The sequence below is a fragment of the Lepidochelys kempii genome, chromosome 1 (genome assembly GCF_965140285.1).
Source record: "Lepidochelys kempii isolate rLepKem1 chromosome 1, rLepKem1.hap1, whole genome shotgun sequence".
Lineage (NCBI taxonomy): Eukaryota > Metazoa > Chordata > Testudines > Cheloniidae > Lepidochelys > Lepidochelys kempii.
Window position 1 is genome coordinate 80,704,485 of NC_136380.1, and position 21,735 is coordinate 80,726,219.

A 21,735-nucleotide genomic window follows, 5' to 3' on the forward strand; every position below is an offset into this window, starting at 1 on the left:
CAGGTGGACGATGTCCAGAAATATAATGGAGAAGTAGATGGAGCCAAGAGATCTCAAACTTTGCTCACCAGCTATTCATTTTCAACACTGGAAGCAGGACCACTTCTCTCCGCAGATGCAATGACAAGTGGTGGTGAGGAAGAAAAGGAAAGCATTAAAAGAAAAGAGTCTCCTACCCTGAGAGCTTCTGCTACATCCCAATACCAGGATGCAGTGCCCCCTGATCTTAAATCAGAGTATTATACTCATCCTGACCCTGTTACAGTTGCAGCTTCTGCAGAAATAAGAAACCTGCCAGAGTCAGAGGTTTCAGTGTCACTGGTGAGTTTGAAAAGTATATAATTACCCACAGTAACCTAGTAGTACTAGGACTGTGTGAACAAAGATTATTAAAACCGTAGGCTAACATGTTTCACCAATGAGAGGTATTCAGATAAACAGCTAATCCATTTCGCTTAAGAAGCACTTCTCTTTCCCATGGACGATGAAAAAAGGAATACTTGGCCTGTGTAATTTGTTCTTTTAATTACTACAATCTTTCTAAACCTCTTTTCTCTGTTTTGAGTTTGACTCTGTTTCTTGTGAAAATTGAGCCAAATTTTCAGCTTAGCATCAAGCAGGTTTCTATTTTTGTACTCTGTTATTTGCAGCAGCAATTAAGGTCACTAGGACATTGAAGAATCTGGTTTGTGGGTTTAATTAGGTTATTTGCACTAGCGTTTATTTGCACCCTCAGACGTTAAGTGGCAAAATGAATGGCAGCTTCTGAAAATCTGACCTTTAAATGTGCTAAGGATCACTCTAGGTTTCACTTTTTACTGCAATGGCTTGAGGCATGGGTTTTTGTCTCTCTCCCCACCCCCCTCCTCCACACAAACACAATAATTTTTATTTGGTTTACTCTAATGACTATTCACGAATTACTTTTAAAAATAAATCACTTCCTCAATAGTTGCCTGTTTAATGAAAAGTTTCCAACTTTGGTTCAGAAGTTAGGTCTTGTGCTCTACTTTAAGAGCTCTGGGGCACGTAAGGTGCCATAATCCTTCCGCTACTGACTGCTGTTTCCTGCCCTCAGTCCCTTCTTTCAAATGTAACCTGAATACTAATAGTGTCAGCTGTCAGTAGCTTCTTGCAACAGTTGACAACCTCACTAACTCCCAAGATCATGCTGGGAGTTGCATTCTCTACATTGTTTATGCTGCTGTAGATAGCAATTATGTCAGCTGTTGCAGGGAAAATACAGGACCCTGAATTCCAAATGGTTCAATCACTTCCTGCTCTATTTTTGTTTTAAAATAGATTTGCAAATATTACTTTGAACAGTTTTTTTAAAAAACAACAACTTTGAAATGAAGTATTTTTCAGCTTACACCACAGGCTCCTAGCATCGCTGCCGGGCCTGTCATCCTACTTTATTTAATCAAAGGTTCTGACAGCATGATTGTGGCATGTAGGGGGAGGAGACAGTTTCAGTGCGTTGCAGTAAAAAGAATTATATTAGGTTAGATATGGGTCCTTTTTTGTGGCTCATGTGAGCTGAATAGAAACAATTTTCTGGATCAGATTTCATTTTATTCTCTGTATCAAAACTCAGACCAAGCCTAGCTGGGGCTTGGTTATCAGGTACGTGATGGTAAACTCTCCTGCCTGGCAAATGAGGATTTTTCTTTTTTAATACAGCATGCGTCAAACAAGCTATAGTTAAGGTGGGAACTCCTTTCCCATATATTGAGATGTCCCCTTGTGTGCTAGAAAGGCATTGCACAGCCAAGTGAGAGACTGGTATCTCTGTGAACTACTGAACCATTCATGCAGAGTTTGTAGAGCACTGTAGGCATTGGGGTGGACCTGACCAAATGGTGCAGTTCAGTGCATGGAGCCGGATTGCCCTTCTGTTGACAGCTGGGCTTGAGGAGACAGAACACATCTTCAGATTGAAGAGACAAAAATAATAGACATGAGCCCTTCTTGCAGGGTGGATTGATATAAATCTGAGCAATTTAAATCACTGATTTAAATAATCAAGTTTAACTGATTCTGCAATTGTATTTTTCAGTTATTTTCCTGAAGAAAGGTTGAGTCTCATTAGTTTATTTGCATATCAGTATGTGTTGATATGCAAATGAATCTAGTCTATACACTAAATTAGATACTACTTTTGCTAATTAGGAGAATACACTATCTACACTCATTTATTTAAGCAATTATATAGCTTAACATACATTTATTCAGGTTCTTAATTGTTACTTTTTGTTATGATAGAAAATGGTGAATGGTGCATTTCTTATTTACTAGACTGATTTGCAAGGAAATTCGAATTCAATAAAAATAGGTTTATTTAACTAATAAAAGATCATGAAAATGCTATCTTAAATATGCTGAATATGTAAACTTTTTTCCTTATCAAAACATATTTTGCATTAAAACAAATTGATTTATTGAGCAAAGTAAGTTGTATCTATAGTTTAGTAAATTGAAATTATTGTTTCTGATCACCATGTCCTTCAAAACTTTAGAACTAGTTGAACTCACTCTCTTGTACCTAGTTTTAATCCATGGATTAGAAGAGGAAAACAAGTTTTCCTATGTTCCCATTTGTTATTGAACTGAACTAGTTGAATAAATTGAAATGAAGAAAATTATCTCTCTGCACCTGCAGAAGAGACTACTGCTGTCAAATGCTAGTTTAGTACTTCAACAAACTGTCTGGTTTCAGTGCTTAGCTAGTGACTTCTCCTAGTTCAGCAGTTTGATTTGCATTAAAACTTTAAATGATTTTTTCATAAATTATACTAAGTTTAGGTTTTAGCATATGTTGTCATAATTTCAAATTTAAATTTAAGTAGGTTTATTTCGAAAAAGAAAAATGTATTTAATTTAAATAAAAATATCATTGATTTTTATCCACCCTACATTTATGGAACATTTAAGAGCCAAAAGCTTTCTTAATATATGATACTGTATTGAACTTACTCAATATACTACATTAACTTTAGTATAATGCTCTCTTTATATTTAATGAGATCAGTTGTATAGCAAGAAAAGTAAAAGCCTATTTAAATAATATAAGGACATTTACTGGTCTATAAGCTAATAGCTATATCTTGGATTAATAATTAACTCAGAAATATCTGTCCTGGACTTATATACTGTGAGTGTCTGTGACTTTATTGGCCAAGATGATTATCTGGTAAACAGGTAGAAATGTCATATTGATGTATTGTAGTATGTTCCTCTTCTGCAGCCTGGGCTCTGACTACTGTAAACCCCTCTGCACAACTGGCTATCGCTGTCAGACTTGCCCAACCATATGGCTGCCTCTGCTTGGAACACCCTTTTCATCGTGTCATCCCACCCAGTCTTATTACTCGCTATATTTTCCCTGCTCTTCCTTGCTCATTATAATTTAGCTCTTCCCCCATCACTAATTAGAATAATTCCTCTCACTGAATTGTTTTGATATTAATGTATGTGGGGTTAGACAGTGACATGATGAGGGTAGAGGCCAGAAATTAGGATGACAAAATTTGTAAGTATATGGATGGAGATTTGAGGACAGTTGCTACTCAGAACAGTGTAGAATGTCCAGGAATTATGCAGATCTTTGTATTCCTCTTTGAGTGCTTGCTCATGTCCATTCAACTTAGGCGTGTGTGCTCGCCACATGCACCGGTGTGGGAAGTTTTTCCCTCAGCAGTATCCGTGATATATAGGGCACTGCCAGTTCTCCTCACCCTCAGTTCCTTCTTTGCACCAGGGACGGTGCTGGACCTGTTGCTGCTTGCTGCTCATTCGTACGAACTGGTTATCTCCTGTATTATACTGTATGTAATACAGCAATAGTGGCCTTCTCTGCCCCAGTAAAGGGTTTAGTACTGACATACTCATTTTGTGGAAATGTCCATTTTAGCAACAATTTCAACCAAAAAAAGTCTAAATGAAGTGTTATGATTTTCTCATTTTGATAATGTTGAAACATATATTTCACTTTGACTTTTATAATGTCAATTAATTTTTTCAGTGTTTATATTCTGTCATATTACATTATATTGTAGTGTTTCAATATTATCAAAATGAAATAATATTTTTCGTAGTTCTGAGTTGAATTTTTCAGAATTCTTGTTCATGGTAAATTTCAAAATGTTAGAATTTCCCAGGGAATGGAAATTTTTGTTTCTGAGCTGCTCTAGTAATTTGCTTACAATTTAAGTTCCCTGTGCTTATACAGAACCCATTCATTAGAACTCCACACAGAGGCAGTTGTCCACATTAATAGATTCTGTTACAGGATTGGGGCCTAAAGGAGCATGGCTTACCCCTGCCTTAGTATGCACAATGTACAGATTAAATGAGTCATTTTAGGCAGCTTTTTCAAATTCCAGTTAGGTTATGAGCTTCAGTCTTATGAGGCAGTTAATTCCACAGGTTAACTATATTATGTATGACTACCCATTTAGGGTTTCCATTTCTTCAAATCTTTCATAATTAATTTAATAAATCGGTCTCCTGAGATACAATTTGTGTAAACTAGCAGTCCATTTCACTTTCCATGGTGTCACACTGTCCTCTAATTCCTATAAACTCTTATTAAAGCATTTTGCACTAAGCAGCATGCTATGACGAATTTAATAATATCTACACACAGTTAAATATGTGTGTACACTAAATGTCTTCTATGTAACCTTTAAAACATAAATTATCTAAGTAAAAAACCTAGTTAGCATGTTCTACAAAGAAAACTGCTTTATAGTCAGTTAATAGATAATTAAAGCATATGTTGTGAGTAGCCTCGCTTATTTAGTGGATAAACTTTCCTTCATGTAGATGCCTGTGACACCCGATAGTGCAGTGTCATGTTTTATTTTTCAGGACAAGTACAGTGAAATGAGAATCAGTATAAACCAGAGATCTGGTAACAGTCGGAACTTTGGGTTCACCACAAATTGGAAACCTTCTGGGGTTTTTGTACAGACAATTGAAGGTAAACTAATATTTAACCCTTTTATGAACTTTTCTCTTACTGTTAATGGATTGAGACTGCTAGACACAGGCATCTCATTTTAATGATGAATAAAAATCTTCTTCCAAAGAATTCAGATGGAAAGAAAGTGAAAAGAAAACAGCATTTGACTGTTAAAGGCTAAGTACACTACGATTCCTTTGTATCTTCATCCACTACAACTGGTTTAATTTAGAAATATTTGAAAGTGTATTCTGAAGTAAAGAAGTCTTAAATCCATAGCAATGGTGTAAATTCTGGTTTATTTACCAGACATTATTCTAAGGCTTCAGAATGTCTGCTAAATACAATTACTTAGGGATGTCACAGGGGCATGCATATAAAATATAGACTGCTCCTCTCTTGGAGTATATTTTAAAAGGTTTCACTTCCTACAACCTATAAACAGGTGCATAGGAAAGGTATTTTTGAGCAGATTTTTTTTTTAATTTCAGGTTTCCTTTCCTCCACTATGTTAAAGATTGTAAAATATTACATTCCATGAGTAATTGTAGCTTCTAAATTATCTGCATGAAATATTTTTTTATTGAAGTAGCAAAAAGGAATTAGTCTGAGTTTCATTTGGTATTGGAATAAATACTCATAAATTATAGTACCATTTTCTTCAGATATTTACTAATATCCAGGATTAATCATTTTTTTCCTGTGGAAATTAATCTTTCTTTAATCAATATCTCTTAAGTTTCTTGCGGTTTGTTTTAAAGAACAAATTAAAATGATTTGTATTACATTGTTGTTTATTTTAAAAATTTCTCCTATCAATAATTCATCCAACTCCCTCTTCCCCCAAAACTATAAACTGTCAAGTCTTATGGAGTACACGGATATTTTTTCAGTAACATTCACCCCATATTTGATAATGTCCTTGCTTACAACTACACTATTACCTTTCAATGAGACAGGCTTAAAATGAGAGCAGAGAAGACACCATTGGAAGCTTCACATTGGATTGGCACTTAATTGCATTTCTTTTCACAGAGAGAAAAATAATTGTAACAATCACTTTATACGTTGACTTTAAAATGAAAGCTAAGGCCAGGTTTTAAATCACTGTTAATCATGGCTTGCTCCTTTCAGATAAAACAGGCTAAAACAATTGATAACTGCTTTATCCAAAAGGCAATTTAGATTTGTTTTCACTGACGCTAAGTCTGTTATTTTGTGCAAAGGGCTGTCTTTATATGCTTTTTAGTGTAAATCAGAAATATTTTAATTTTACTATATGAAGCTAGCTGAGCATTAGTTTGCTACCATAATGCTCAAATAGAACTAAAGAAATACTTGTATCAAAAATAAGAGTAGAAAAATGGCAATATTTACACTTCTTAGAAAGGAAAATACCTTTTATCTGCAGCAAAAATATGAAAAAATACCTTAACTAAGTGCTTCAATCTTTATATAAAAGCCTGTGCACTGGAATGAAAAAATGCTCAGTACACACAAGTGGTCATCTGATATATGTCTACAGATGTAATCTGGAGACCCCAGCAAGTGCCATTCCTTCAAATTTGGTTGGTTGGTCTGGTCCTGGATATGTTACCTTCTGGTGGTGGTATGGGAGGATTTGTGTGACCTTGAATTCTTCAACTTTTTTCCTGGAGGCTTATTTGAAATTCTAGCTTTTTCCCACATGCAATTCCATGCCCTCTTTTGCTACTCCAGTTGAGCAGCAGTACACCACTCACTTTGAAGACATATTTTAGCTCAGTCAAGTCTTTTGATATCTAGTTCCCTGCCTGGAAAAACAAGATTGGAGACAAAATCCAGGATCTTTGAAACTGACAGCTTTCTCCCATTGTCTTTCATAGAATCAAAGAATATCAGGGTTGGAAGGGACCTCAGGAGGTCCTCTAGTCCAACCCCTGCTCAAAGCAGGACCAATCCCCAACTAAACCAGCCAGGGCTTCGTCAAGCCTGACCTTAAAAATCTCTAAGAAAGGAGATTCCACCACTTCTCTAGGTTACCCATTCCAGTGCTTCACCACCCTCCTAGTGAAAAAGTTTTTCCTAATATCCAACCTAAACCTCCCCCACTGTAACTCGAGACCATTACTCCTTGTTCTGTCATCTGCCACCACTGAGAATAGCCAAGCTCCATCATTTGGTAGCTGTTTTCAACAGGTAGTTGAAAGCAGCTATCCAATCCCCCCTCATTCTTCCCTTCTGCAGACTAAATAATCCCATTTCCCTCAGCTGCTTCTCATAAGTCATGTGCTCCAGACCCCTAATCATTTCTGTTGCCCTCCGCTGGACTCTTTCCAATTTTTCCACATTCTTGTAGTGTGGGGCCCAAAACTACCATACTCCAGATGAGGCCTCCCGAATGCCGATCAGAGGGGAATGATCACTTCCCTTGATCTGCTGGCAATGCTCCTGCTTATACAGCCCAAAATGCTGTTAGCCTTCTTGGCAAAAAGGGCACACTGTTGACTCATATCCAGCTTCTCATCCACTATAACCCCTAGGTCCTTTTCTGTAGAACTGCTGCCTAGCCACTGGGTCCCTGGTCTGTAGAAGTGCATGGCATTCTTCTGTCCTAACTGCAGGACTCTGCACTTGTCCTTGTTGAACCTCATCAGATTTCTTTTGGCCCAATCCTCTAATTTGTCTAGGTCCCTCTGTATCCTATCCCTACCCTCCAGTGTATCTACCACTCCTCCCAGTTTAGTGTCCTCTGCAAACTTGCTGAGGGTGCAATCCACACCATCCTCCAGATCATTAATGAAGATATTGAACAAAACCGGCCCGTGGACTGACCCTTGGAGCACTCCGCTCGATACTAGCTGCCAACTAGACATGGAGTGGTTCTCTGTTCCCAGCCAATGGGAGCTGCAGGAAGTGGTGTGGGCCCAGCCACCGCTTCCCGCAGCTCCCATTTGCCGAGAACGATAAGCATTTTTTTCAGGAAACAAACTGAATAGCCACTTTCCACATCCTGACTGTAGTAGAAGTGTTTAAGTATACCCAAACATGAGGAATTTTTTGTCTGATCTGTTAGGTAGCACTGCAGACCTTGGCCAGCTGCAAGTAGATGATGAAATCATTGCTGTTAATGGCACAAGAGTGTCACAAATGGACCATAATCAGTGGGAGGAAGCCATGGCCAATGCACTAGAAACTGGAAACTTGGTCATGGATGTCAGACGATATGGAAAAAATGGTGAGTTGTTTCACTGGGCCAACTGCAGCATGTTGTATAAGGTGAATAAGCTTTGTGTTTAGTGAAGTTGCTCTGATGGGTTGGGGCCTATAGTCCTTGCTTCAATAACACCTTTTCTGAACCTATGTGCTTTGTTAGTATGTCTGTTTTATTATAACACAATTGGGGTTTCTTTTTTATATAGTTCGTATCGCAAATAACTTCACTAGCAAGCCTGCTAACCTTAAACTGGTGACCACTCTGTTCTGCTTTCAGAGTAACAGCCGTGTTAGTCTGTATTCGCAAAAAGAAAAGGAGTACTTGTGGCACCTTAGAGACTAACCAATTTATTAGAGTATAAGCTTTCGTGAGCTACAGCTCACTTCATCAGATGCATATCGTGGAAACTGCAGCAGGCTTTATATATACACAGAGAATATGAACCAATACCTCCTCCCACCCCACTGTCCTGCTGGTAATAGCTTATCTAAAGTGATCATCAGGTGGGCCATTTCCAGCACAAATCCAGGTTTTCTCACCCTCCAACCCCCCACACAAATTCACTCTCCTGCTGGTGATAGCCCATCCAAAGTGACAACTCTTTACACAATGTGCATGACAATCAAGTTGGGCTATTTCCTGCACAAATCCAGGTTTTCTCACATCCCCCCCACCCCCATACACACACAAACTCACTCTGTGTGTGTATGGGGGTGGGGGGGATGTGAGAAAACCTGGATTTGTGCAGGAAATAGCCCAACTTGATTGTCATGCACATTGTATAAAGAGTTGTCACTTTGGATGGGCTATCACCAGCAGGAGAGTGAATTTGTGTGGGGGGGTGGAGGGTGAGAAAACCTGGATTTGTGCTGGAAATGGCCCACCTGATGATCACTTTAGATAAGCTATTACCAGCAGGACAGTGGGGTGGGAGGAGGTATTGGTTCATATTCTCTGTGTATATATAAAGCCTGCTGCAGTTTCCACGATATGCATCTGATGAAGTGAGCTGTAGCTCACGAAAGCTTATGCTCTAATAAATTGGTTAGTCTTTAAGGTGCCACAAGTACTCCTTTTCTTTTCACTCTGTTCTGAGTTGGTCTAATTTTTGAGGGAATGCATAGTTGCATGTACGTCCTAGATTATTTTGTTAGATCCATAAGGGCACCACAGAAAGGAATTGAAAATGCCCCCTTCTTGCCACCTCAGTTTAGGGGTAGAAGGTAGTTCTGTCAGACCTGGAGGGGATGTCCATTCCTAGGATCCTTGCTGGCATCTGAGAGAGGCAGCAATGCCCACCTTTTCTGATATAACATTGCACCCTGTGTCCCCCTCAGGATGGACGATGTGTGTGAAATGCGCAGCTGGTGGGGAGGGAGAGTGCAGATCTTGCCATTGCCCCTCTGGGTTATGATTGGCCCATTCAGGGGAGGGCTGTAAGAGCTGATTAGGTCATTCAGCCCATCCATTTGGCATTAAAAATTCCTTCCTACTCATGGTAGCACCATACTGGCCCTGCAGCATGGACATACCCTTACATTCTTTCTGGGTTGTGTAGTTGCCTTGCCAGGAATCCAGATATGCCCTGGTGCTGGCCCTTTTTTGGATCAGGAAAGGATTTTCCTTCTGCCCACATATGGCTGATGTGCAATGAATGTTCGGCATTCACCATTAGAGCATGGAAGTTCATGCATTGGGGTAGGTAGAAAAAGTTATTAGTTTAAAAACAAACAAAGTGGTCTGTCACAACTTGTCTCGTGTCCAGTGCAGGGTAGGCTAGAAGGTAATGAAGTCAGCTCTTGGGATAAACCCAGGAGGCTTCTCGCAGAGACCTTGATTGATTTTGGGGTTTTGAGTGGTTTTAAGTCATCTGTAAATTGAGGCACTTCTCATTTATACACTCATGTCCTGCATGTGGGGAAGATGATGTGGGAGTCCATTTCCTGGGCTGAATTCCTGATTGAGGTTAATCATAGAATCATAGAATATCAGGGTTGGAAGGGACCCCAGAAGGTCATCTAGTCCAACCCCCTGCTCAAAGCAGGACCAATTCCCAGTTAAATCATCCTAGCCAGGGATGTAGAGGTTAGGCCAGGGGCAGCCACAATGTAGAGGTTAGGCCAGGGGTAGCCATCTCCTTACCCATTTTACTGCTTTGGTTTAGTTAAGGTGAGGACAGTTTCTTTTCCTAGTTACTATACAGTTAAGGGTGCTGTCTGCCACTTAAAATTCTTTACCTGTGTGGTCTAATCAATTGTAGTGTGGATTATACCATCCATCCATACATTTGCAGGGGCGAATTTGGTGGATTGTACTCCTGTAAAATGTGTAGATAATATTCCAGGAGCAGTGTGTCTGTCAGTTAAAACACAGTTTACTGCTCACTCCCCCTAACACTTGATTATAGGTGAGATAACTTTTGTCCTTACCAATGATGTTGTGGAAAAATAACTTCAATGAATATTAATATCTATATTTGTAATGTTGAACTACAGAACTTCTTATTTACGTAATGAATCTTAGTAAACTTGCTGGTATTTCTCAAGCCTGTCTTTTGACTAACTCTTGCTTGTTATGGGAAGCTGGTCTATTTATAAAAGCCCTAACCATTTCCTGTCTTTAGGAATTCTACCTACTGCATCTTTCTCTCTCTTCTTGTCTTTTTTTAAAATGAGAATGTGTTTTCACTAACTTTTGTTCTTTATACTTTGACTTTTCTGTCCACATTCATTTCTTGATCTCCATGTGCCAATCAGATTGGGGCAAAGACCAGCCTTCCCTGCCATATGTAAGGCATAAAATCCTCAATCTCACCAGTATGGCTACCAACATTATAGGTACACCTGAAAATAAATGGATTGAAGCAACTTCTGGAGATCACAATTCTACCAACTCTTCAAACATATCAGCCAAAAGAGATTTCTTCTACAGCCTTCAAAATTCTGTAAGATTTTTTTTTTCAGGGGGGTGAAGGGTGTTTGGGAGGAGAAATGAAGGAAAAGCTTTAAGGCCTCACAGAGGAATAAGAAAGTAATTGTAGGAATTCCAGGAAAGCAGTTTTCATTTTGCTTTCTAATTAGAATACTAGAATCTCAGTTAAATATTTTAATTCCTGTGTGTCTAACTTATTTCTGTACAAAATTTGTGTAATATTATATGGAGTCACAGAATGATACAATAGCAATATTTTTGTTCTGGTAGCAATTACATTTTAGGTAACTGATTTCCTCATAAATACACAAACACTTCATGGTATAATAAAAATTATTTGAGCACTGATGTAGTTTCAGACATAGGGGCACATTCTCCAGAATGACGGCACAAAGGAGCCATATTCTGGCCATAAATAGCCAGTGGATTCCACTTGTGGGGAGGAACTCTCCATTGATCTAAACCTAGCGGTGGCAGCTCTTGTGCTAGATGGCACTTTCACCCCAGGATAGGAGTGGGCTGGGCACTTGGCAGATTGGATCTCCGTTTTTTCAGTCCTCCACTGATATAAGTTAGAGCAGCCACTAGGCTGCTCTAGATGTCAACACGAGACCAGTACAGAATCAGAGGGTTCCCTGATTCCCCTTTGCCCTCTTTGAGTCTAGGGGTTTGTTTCCCCCCTTGATCTAGAGTTTAGATGTACTAATTTATTCAGAATGACATTATACTGTTTGGTCTTCCTGGCTGCATAATAAAATAAGTGTGAACATGTTTACATGGTGGCTTTTGTCATTAGACAAGGAGTGAGGAGTAGTTTGGTTTTGTCATTATATTGTTTGTGTACTTGAATTATTGTTAAGATATGTACATGCAGTGGTCACCTTTAAAAATTTGCCAATTTTGCCTTTGATAAAGTTACTGCAGGATTTGCTGTGTTCAGTTTACTTCCATATACTATAGGAAACACATGGGATACTACTAATACTGAGATGATGATGTTTAAAGCCAATAACACATTTTGGGTGACTGCTGTATGCCCAGATGAGTTTGTAATCAATACAAAGCAATTTAAAGGCTGTTTTAAGATTAATCAGAACATGTTTTTGATTATAATAACCCTTATAGAGCCTGAATTCTTTAGAAATGCTCAGTACAAGGGATTTCCAGTGACAGTTTAAATGAATACTGCCATTCCAAGAAACAGAAATTGTGTGCTTTTATTTATAAACAAAACACTGGGGTATCCATCTTGGCCCATGACATTTTTTTGGTGAATTAATGGTTTCCTTTTGGGCCATCATCTCGCAACTGGTCATTAATCCTAGCAAATGCCTACGGTCTTTTTATTATATAAAATATATGCAAGAAGATTTAAACAATTTGTTTAACTTGAGGAATTTATAACAACCTGACACCCTTTGCTGTGTGGAATTCCTATGGGAGGAAATGTTAAACTTGATTCATATGAAATTATACTAAAATTGTTTTCTATTTGTAGGACGCTGGAGCAAAAGTGATAAATGGAATGCAAGCAGATATGAGCTCTCATGAGCAAAAAGGTAAACTGCCAATATTTTCAGCTGCTAATTGAGAGAGAGGAGAACACAGATTATACCTGTAAATATTACTAGTACAGTGAAATAAATATTGGGCCTCTGAGAAAATGAAAACTATAAGTGTAGTACGTAAGTCCAATTGCATCTGAGAGGCATGGAGTTCTAGTCCAGGGAGCATTGAATGGTTTAAGAACTGCAAACAGAGTACTGATAACAAGTTCTTAGATCTCAGCATGACTGGTTGTGGACTGACTGTGTGATAGGGATGAAAGAGGAGAAACAAGAAGACACAGAAACTTAACTCCACCTTTCCATTCTGCAATGGTGGTTATAACATAAAGATGCCTTACGGTGATCAGTCTTTCTTCTGCCTTTAAGAATTTGAAAATGTGGTTTCTCTCCCTTCCAACCTCCTTCCTGGAGACATGGGATGAAGAGCATCCAAATCTCTGTTTTGCTAGAACTCAAGAGTGATTACTTTTTCAGGGGGGGGGGGGTGTATGTGGACTGCATATCGTTGGCTCTGTGCCATAATTGTTAGTGACTCTGTTAACAAAGGTAGCCTGGGGGGGACGGGAAGAAGGGGAGGGAAAGTAGGCACTTAAACCTACTAATAGAATTCTAATTCCCTAATGGGAACCACTTGTGCAATTACATTGTGTAGTATTGTAAATGTGCATGGTGGATTATAGGTGAGCCTTGTGAACAGGAGAATATATACATAGGCAAAGGTGCCATTGCATTAGACTCACCGTTAAATTGAGAGTAGTAGAGGAGAAGAGATGCCAAGGAATCTAAATTTATAAAATCTATCAGAGACTTTTAAAATCTGGGTGGGATCTTAGGTAGGAAAAATGGTGCTGCCAGATCTCCAGGCCCACAGAAAGTGAGTCAACCATGCTGTTACAGTAGATGGATAGCAATTGTACTAAAATGAAGTACTAATCTCTATGTGGTGTAACCTACTAAAAAAAATCTGCATTTGTTATAACAAAAGGTTAGCTTTTCTCTGTCAGTTTTTCTAAGTGATGTTACTGTAGATTGGAAAGGTTTGATGAATGTCATTTGTTCAGTGGTGACAGTCATTAAAAATATGTAATTAGACAGCACCGTATTGACTTCTTTGTATTCTTTGTATTTTTCAAATAGAATCTGAACCTATTTCTTTGAAAAACTTAAAAAGACGGTCACAATTTTTTGAACAAGGTAAAACAAAAATCTAACATTTCATGTACTTTCATGAAATTGTTCCCACTGTACATTCTACCTAATAAGTCTCTGGTGCTGGGTACTAAGCCTCTTCAGTTTTGTTTGTTGCAACCATGACAAAGCAACATAATCCTTTTCCATTCTTTCCCCAGGGTCATCAGGTTGTTACAATTCATGGGTTTACCTTTGTGGTAATGGGTCTTTGTATGTTTTTTTGTACATATATAAAAACCTTTTAAACCTCTGACATGCTGTTCAAAACACTTTTCCACTTGTAACAGATTTGTTTCAGGTTTGCAACTCCCTACAAAACAGCTTAAAACTGACCAGTCCAGCACAGCTTTAATGCAGAGGCTAAAGAGCATTTAAAATATTTAACAGTAAATTCAATTTATTCAAAGCTGCTGCTTTACATCTATGTCCAAATTGATAGAATACAATAAAATGGATAACTTATCATTTATAAAGTAGGTAACAATGACCAAGTCCAAAGAAAATGCAATACAAATTTTGCAGAACTCATTGTATTTTTTTTTATTATTATTATTATTTTGCTTTAAGGTGTGCAAAATAAAGCTCTCATTACAGTTTTGTAGGCTTGCTTTTCTGGTGTGTTCTGCATGTCACATCTCATATTTTCACTAATGTAGAATATCTAACACTGTCTTCAAAGCTGTTTTGTATGTTTCAGTATTTTGCTGTAGACCTTGAGGATGAAATTCTGGACCCATGGAAATCAATGGCATTTTGCCATTGACTCCAGGAGAGCTAGGAATTCACTGGGTGGTTGTCTTTGTCAAGTGACATTTGAAATGCCACTGCATACTTGATACTGTTCATTTCTAAATTTCTGCTTTAATAGCAGTATTTTATTTGCAGTCCTTTTCCCCTTACTTAGAAAAAAAATCTTTTCATATAGTAAAGCATACTACTACTATCCACATAAATATTGTATTAATAGTTAAAATATGTGGTATGTTAATAGCTTCACTTAAGGAGCTTTAATTTTGTCACTAATAATAAATTCCTGTTTTTGAAGATATATAATTAATGTATGTTCATTTTTATATCAATTTGACATAAGGCCTCTGAGTAGGTAGACATTTTTTGTACACCAAATTTGCTCCACTTTCTCCACCATGCTTTGTTATACTGTAGGAAAATAATAGGTTCCAATATGTTGCTTCCCTGTTACTTTTTTCCACTAATTAAATTTTGCGGGTGAGTAACATGATCTAAACTATTGGTTATTTAGGACAACAAAATTAAATGGACAAGAATTTGTTTTAAAAAAACAACAACCAAGTGTATTTCCCACAGTTTTTCCTCAGTGTTTAGTTTATCAATGCAGTTCATGCACTTTTTTTATCACCCTGGCATAAGCTCAGAGCTAGAGTGACAACCTTCAAATATCAGGTTTGACACACACTATCCAGTGTGGAAAAGTCGAAGATACTCTCTCTCTGGGAGTAGAATAGGAGGTATTTATGTTGGTTAGTAGTGGAAGATTAGTTGCTTTTGGAAGGTATATTGGTATTAATACATGTAAAATGTGAGTCTCTAGAATCCTGAATATATAAGCAGTATAACTGAATCCTAACAAAATTGTTTAGATTAAGAGAGTAGCTTATTTGATTATGAAACAGCATTGAATTATTTTTTCAGAGTAGCTATGGGAAAACTGTAATTAGTCCTTCATGTTACAAGGCTGGGGATGTACTGCTAATTCAAGACCGAGTAATTATAGATAGCATCTGAAAGATTTTGAAGGTGTTATAGGGTTATTCTCTTTTCAGAAACTTCCTGGATAGATATGTATTCGTTTGAAGATACCTAAATATTCCTTGACCTAAATAAAGGGAATAGGGTCAAATGAAACAAGTATGGCTTACAGTTTAAACAAATTATATCCTGGAATTCATACCAGTGAAACTTTCCACATTTAAACAAACCTCATAACACATAATTGTAATATTTTTTTTCATTTTTTCTATTTCTCCTCCCTACCCTAAATCCTACAGGAGGCTCAGAGCCTGCAGTGTCTGATGTGAGTACTGCTTACAAACTGCTTATACATGAATTTTATGAAAGAGGTTATTAGTTTGTCTGGCTTTGTTCGTTTCAGGGAACCCTACCTTTTTGTTTTCTATTGTTCTTACATTGCATGCTCTGATTTTGATCAGACACCTATCCAGATTGCTGATTAAACCTTTTTTAAAGCTCGTAATAATGGTTACAATTTAACTGTTGTAAGTGTGTAGGTTCTTATTGCTCTAAGGTTGTAGCTAATGTTTGTAAATGTTTTTGTGTCTAGCTTTTAAAAAATGTGTGTTTTTAAAATGACAGTGGATTAATCATCCTCTTTTTGTAATGATTTAGCTCCCAGTTCCATCTATTAATGCTCCAAGTCGTTGGACTTGGGACCAAGAAGAAGAGAGAAAACGACAGGAAAAATGGCAGAAAGAACAGGAACGTTTACTTCAGGTACAGTTTAACTATTTACTTCTATATAGGGATTCCTTTGACTGAGGGAAGGGTATGGGACTGCCATTCAGTAGACTTAGGCCCTGTTCCCAACTCTGCCTCTGAGATGCTGTATAACATTGGATAAGTGATTTCACTTATGTGCACCTCACTTCTCCCATTTGTACAATGATGATTCTATTCATTCATTCTATTCATTGTAAAGTGCTGTGAGATCTATGAATAAAAGCTGCAGAAGTATTAACAATTATTAATATTAGATTTTGGATGGCCTACTTTTCTGAACTTACCCAATTCTGGAAAAGTTGTACAATAGCAAAAAAAAATTCTTTTGTCACTCTGTAACTTTTCAAAAGCTGGAGGTAGTTTGAAAAGTTAGAGTGGAAAAAGAAGGGATGGGGGAAAAATTAAAATAATCAGGGTTTTATTGCAGACTATGGCAAAAAGAACAAACAAACAAACCCCAGTGGGGGAGGAGGGTGAGGGAAGTGAGGGGGAAATGCACCAAAAATCACTAAACTGAAAATCAAAATGTTCTGTTCCGAAAGGTGAATTGAAACAAAATGTTGATGTGATATACATTGTTTTGTTTTGAAACTTCCCTGCAAAAAATTCAAATCAACAAGTTTGAATGAAAAAAATTGTTCATAATTTTCACTAGAAAAAATGGTTTTTCAACCAGCTCTACTTACAGGTTTATAACCCAGCTAATTGATTTCAGAATGATTTGTTTAAAATTAATCTTTTAAGTTTTAATTAATATTTTTTGAGAAGGCTCATTTTAAGAACAGTTCATACATATTTGTAGTTTACCAAACTAAAAATAATTTTAAATGCTATGTATGGACTATACAGGATAATTTTTAGTCTTCATTAACTTTGATTAAAATTTTAGTTTTCTATAATAGGTGACCACCTTCACTTCCAGTATTTTTGATTGTCAGTCACAACTGAAAATTAAGCAATGGAATGTAATATTTTATGTGGACTAGTATACTAGTAATAAAATAAAAAAGGCAGCTACTATTGTACTAATTTTTCCAACAAGGCTTTTTACTGGGAATTATGCATCTGTGCTAACTTAGTGTTGTACAGCCCAATATTTTGGGGTGGCAGTGGACCAGTCACTCACCACAGTGGCGTAGAGGCTCAGAGAATAGAGTGACTTGGCACTTCTAACATCCCTTTTAAAAAAGGAGAAAATAGACTTCATGTTCTTTATGGTCTGCTTTAGAGAGTGTTAAATATTTATGGCCACAAAAAGCTGCTGTTAGAGTAGTCTTAATGTACAGTTTGATTTCCTTCCCCATTGAAAGAGGCTTTCTAAAAATGGCGTTGTGAGACTCCATGTTCATTCTTACTGATTTTCATTTGTCGGTAGCTCAGTGAATGAGCAAAATATATACTTTTTCTAATTGCTAGTCCTGCAAATCCAGCCTCAGTTTTGGCATTAAGCTGGGATGTTTCCTATAGTTGCCAGGTGTCCGGATTTTGACCAGAACACCCAGTTGAAAAGGGACCCTGGCACAGCAGACCGGGCTCTTAAAAGTCCAGTCGGCGGCACAGTGTTGCTAAGGCAGGCTCTCTGCTTACCGTCGCTCCTCATGGCTCCCAGAAGTGGCTGGCACATCTGGCTCCTAGGCACAGGGACGGCGATGGGGGCTCTACATGCTGCCCCCATCTCAAGCACCAGCTCTGCAGCTCCCATTGGCCAGGAACTGTGGCATGCCAGCTGCTTCCAGAAGCCATTCGAAGCCAGGGCAGGCAGGGAACCCTCCTTAGCCCCACTGTGCCAATGACTGGGAGCTGCCTGAGGCAAGCGCCACCTCGCCAGAGCCTGAATCCTGAACCCCCTCTTACACCCCAACCCCCTGCCTCAAGTTGGAACTCCCTCCTTCACCCAAACTCCCTCCCAGAGCCCGCACCCCAACCTGCTGCCCCATCCCTGAGCCCCCTCCCACACCCAAACTCCCTCCTAGAGCCTGCACCCATCACCCCCTGCCCCATCTCTGAGCTCCCTCCCAGAGCCTGCACCCATCATCCCCTGCCCCATCCCTGAGCCCCCTTCTGCACCCAAACTCCCTCCCAGAGTCCACATCCATCACCCCCTCTTCACACCCCAACCTGCTGTCCCAGCCTTCATGCCCGGCCCCACACCCCCTTCCCCAGTCCAGGGCTCCCTCCCGTACTCTAAACCCCTCACCCCCCTCCCGCACCCCAACCCACTGCCCCAGCCTGGTGAAAGTGAGTGCGGGTTGAGGGGAGGGACAAGGGATGGAGTGAGCGGGGGCAGGGCAAGGGTGTTCGGTTTTGTGTGATTAGAAACTTGGCAACCCTAGTGTTTCCATCTCCACGCATCATGAGTAAGAGAGATTCTTCAGGGCAAATTATAGACTTCAGTTCAGTAATGCACTTAGCATGTGAGTAGTCCAAGTGAAATTAACTGAATGGCACTACTTATGCGTAAAGTTGTGTGTTTAAGTGCTTTGCTGGATCGAGGCCTTTGCTTTCAATGAACATGGACAACCTCATTATCTTCAAATTACATCCTCAGTATCACGTGCAAATTCATTAACCATCCAAAGATTATTGGTTGCACGGAGTATAATTTAACCTGCAGAATTCTATTCAGGGTGATGATGAACCCAACATGAAAACAAAACATAGTGTATATATATTGTATATATATTTTTCCTACCCTTCATCTGTGCCTCCCTCGGTGTTTGTACCATGCCAATAGCTTCTGGAGATATATTAATAATAATAATAAATAAATAAATCAGTCACAAGATGGGTGAGGTAAGTTGGTCCAATAACACCAACTTGTGTGTCTCATATAATGAGACTGACATGACTACAACAACACTACATATAATTAATGATTGACAGTCATAGCTTAGGGAAAATTTTGAGGGCTGGTCTTCAAGAACATGAAACCTGGCATATTTCTGTTTTTCGAGAGACGTGCACGCCAACACCATTTTCACTTTGCTTCTCTGCTCCTCTTGCTCTGCAGAAGCACTCTAACGCATAATTCCAATGCCATCTCTCTCTCTCTCTGCTACCCCAGGGACAAATTTTTTTTTTCCAAATAAATGGTAGTCTAGAAGCCACTAAACTTGCCTGGAATATCTCCGCTATCATGAAAATTAATACTTTTCAGGATATTCTTTTACAGATCTGTTCTTCTGCAGACATGAATGGCAAAAGACAAAAATCACCAGCTCCTATATTCTCTGCCCAATAATAATGACTCTAGATATTTCATCAGTATGATGATTCATCACATATAAAACCAGTGATGGGAAAATCCTAAAGATATACTAAGTTTAATTTTGGCTTAGACAAGTATCCAAAAGTTCAGGTTCTTATTTAAACTCAACTGCTGCTTCGGACTTGAGTTAGAGGTCATCTCTAAGGAACCTGATTATTAACTTGTAACCAACGCAAAAGTTTTTAGTCCTGTTTTAAATAGTTAAGATTGATATTACTGTAGCTTAGTAGAGGTAACTTCATAACTAAACCAAAAACAAATCATAAGATAGGAAATGTTATAGGTTGGTGAGTCTTCTGAGCCTTAGGGTGAAATTCTGGCTCCCCTGAAGTCAACGGAAAAACTCCCTTTGACTTCATTAGGGTCAGGATTTCGCCATCTGCAATCTATTAGGATTTTTTATTACTTGACTTACTGCTTTGCACAAGGTTAGTTTTAAAACAAATATTTTAATACAAATGAAGAAGGTCGTGTTTTCCTGTCGCTTTTATTTACTTTTAATATAATCTGTGACTCTTCCTGCCAGGAGAAATACAAACGTGAACAGGAGAAATTGCGGAAAGAATGGCTACAGGCTCAGCAAGAAGCAGAAAGAGAGAGTTCCAAATATTTAGATGAGGTAGGCGATGTGTATGTGTTCACCTTTCAAGTTTCTCACGATTCCTTTATTGAGCATTAGCAAAAGTAGGTACTTAAATATGGAAATGACTTTTTTGCTTTCTCATTTGCCCAATGCAGAGAATAAATACTCCTAAAATAAAAATAACTGTCTACAAAGTTGGTGGTTTACTTTTGTGATCAGTTGGGCTTAGATAAGGGATGGGCAAACTACAGCCCGAGGGCTGCATCCGGCCCTCCAGACGTTTTAATCTGGCCCTCAAGCTCCCACCGGGGAGCGGGATCAGAGGCTTGCCCCGCTCCGCGTGGCTCCGAGAAGCAGCAACATGTCCCCCCCCTGGCTCCTACACATAGGGGCAGCCAGGGGGTTCTGCAAGCTGCCCCCACCCCAAGCATGGCCCCCACAGCTCCCATTGGCCAGGAACCATGGCTAATGGAAGCTGCAGGGGCGGTGCCTGCGGATGGGGCAGCACGCACCAGAGCCTCCTTGCTGTACCTATGTGTAGGAGTCGGAAGGGGGACATGCCGCTACTTCTGGGAGCTGCTTGAGGTAAGCATCTCCCAGAGCCTGCACCCTGACCCCTTACCCCAGCCCTGATCCCTTTCCTGCCCTCTGAACCACTTAGTCCCAGCCTGGAATACCTTCCTGTACCCCCAAACCTCTCAGCTCCACCCCACACCCCCAGCCAGGGCCATCACCTGCTCCCACACTCCAACCCCCAATTTCGTGAACATTCATGACCCGCCATACAATTTCCATATCCAGATGTGGCCCTTGGGCCAAAAAGTTTGCCCACCCCGGTTTAGACTCATTCAAGACAGCAGGACAACATGCAGCTAAGGTGTATGAACACAAGAAATGTTTTGTTTTATAAGCCAGTTCCCAGCTTATACAATATCATTGTGACCAGAGTGAAAATGACCAACTTCAGCCCTAATTCAGCATAGTAATCAAGCATGTACCTAACTTCTAGCCTATGAACAGTCCCACTGAAGTCACTAGGACTATCCCATACTCAAATTAAGACATGTGCTTAAGTACCGTTGTGGTCTTAAAGCTGAGCCATCCTACCTCTGAAGAATTTAGAGAAGAAATCAACTGCAGCCTTGCTGATGGAAGTCTTCCATATATCTCAAAATGTCAAGAGTGTATCTAGTTTCTTTAGTTGCTTCCTTCCACAGCTGTAGTCTGTTCTACAGCTGGACAGGGCTATATTCTGGGTTTCCAGATGCTTTAGAGGCATCAATGTTCTCTGTTTCTGTATCAGCTCTGTGAGCACTTCCTCCTCCTTCAGATGTACCTGCAAGTGTATTTAGGCGTATACAGTGGTAAACAGGAAAGCAAAACAAATCTAAAGCTTATATAACTTAAACAGCAAGACTGGTGTCCCTCAATTAAGCTGTTAAGTCTTTCACTATGAAGCCCTCAAGGACATTTTGTTTTAAACCGTTAAGTGCTGGGAGTGTGATCTGGGCTGACACATTATTCCTTCATTTCAAA

At 39.1% G+C, this 21,735-nt stretch overlaps 1 protein-coding gene across 5 annotated transcripts in view; it reads left to right on the top strand.

Annotated features, from left to right (window-relative positions):
* LMO7 (LIM domain 7) overlaps nt 1-21,735 on the top strand; it is a 174,148-nt gene that overhangs the window by 137,770 nt on the left and 14,643 nt on the right. For 3 of the 5 annotated variants that reach the window (XM_073346972.1, XM_073346981.1, XM_073346988.2), the window contains 9 exons: nt 4-321; nt 4,873-4,984; nt 8,022-8,183; nt 10,919-11,106; nt 12,592-12,652; nt 13,799-13,855; nt 15,880-15,905; nt 16,238-16,342; nt 20,143-20,235. In XM_073346972.1, coding sequence (XP_073203073.1) covers nt 4-321; nt 4,873-4,984; nt 8,022-8,183; nt 10,919-11,106; nt 12,592-12,652; nt 13,799-13,855; nt 15,880-15,905; nt 16,238-16,342; nt 20,143-20,235 — 1,122 coding nt within the window. The remainder of the gene's footprint in view (nt 1-3; nt 322-4,872; nt 4,985-8,021; nt 8,184-10,918; nt 11,107-12,591; nt 12,653-13,798; nt 13,856-15,879; nt 15,906-16,237; nt 16,343-20,142; nt 20,236-21,735) is intronic. The other 2 variants (XM_073347005.2, XM_073346996.2) reach the window with 1 other exon arrangement.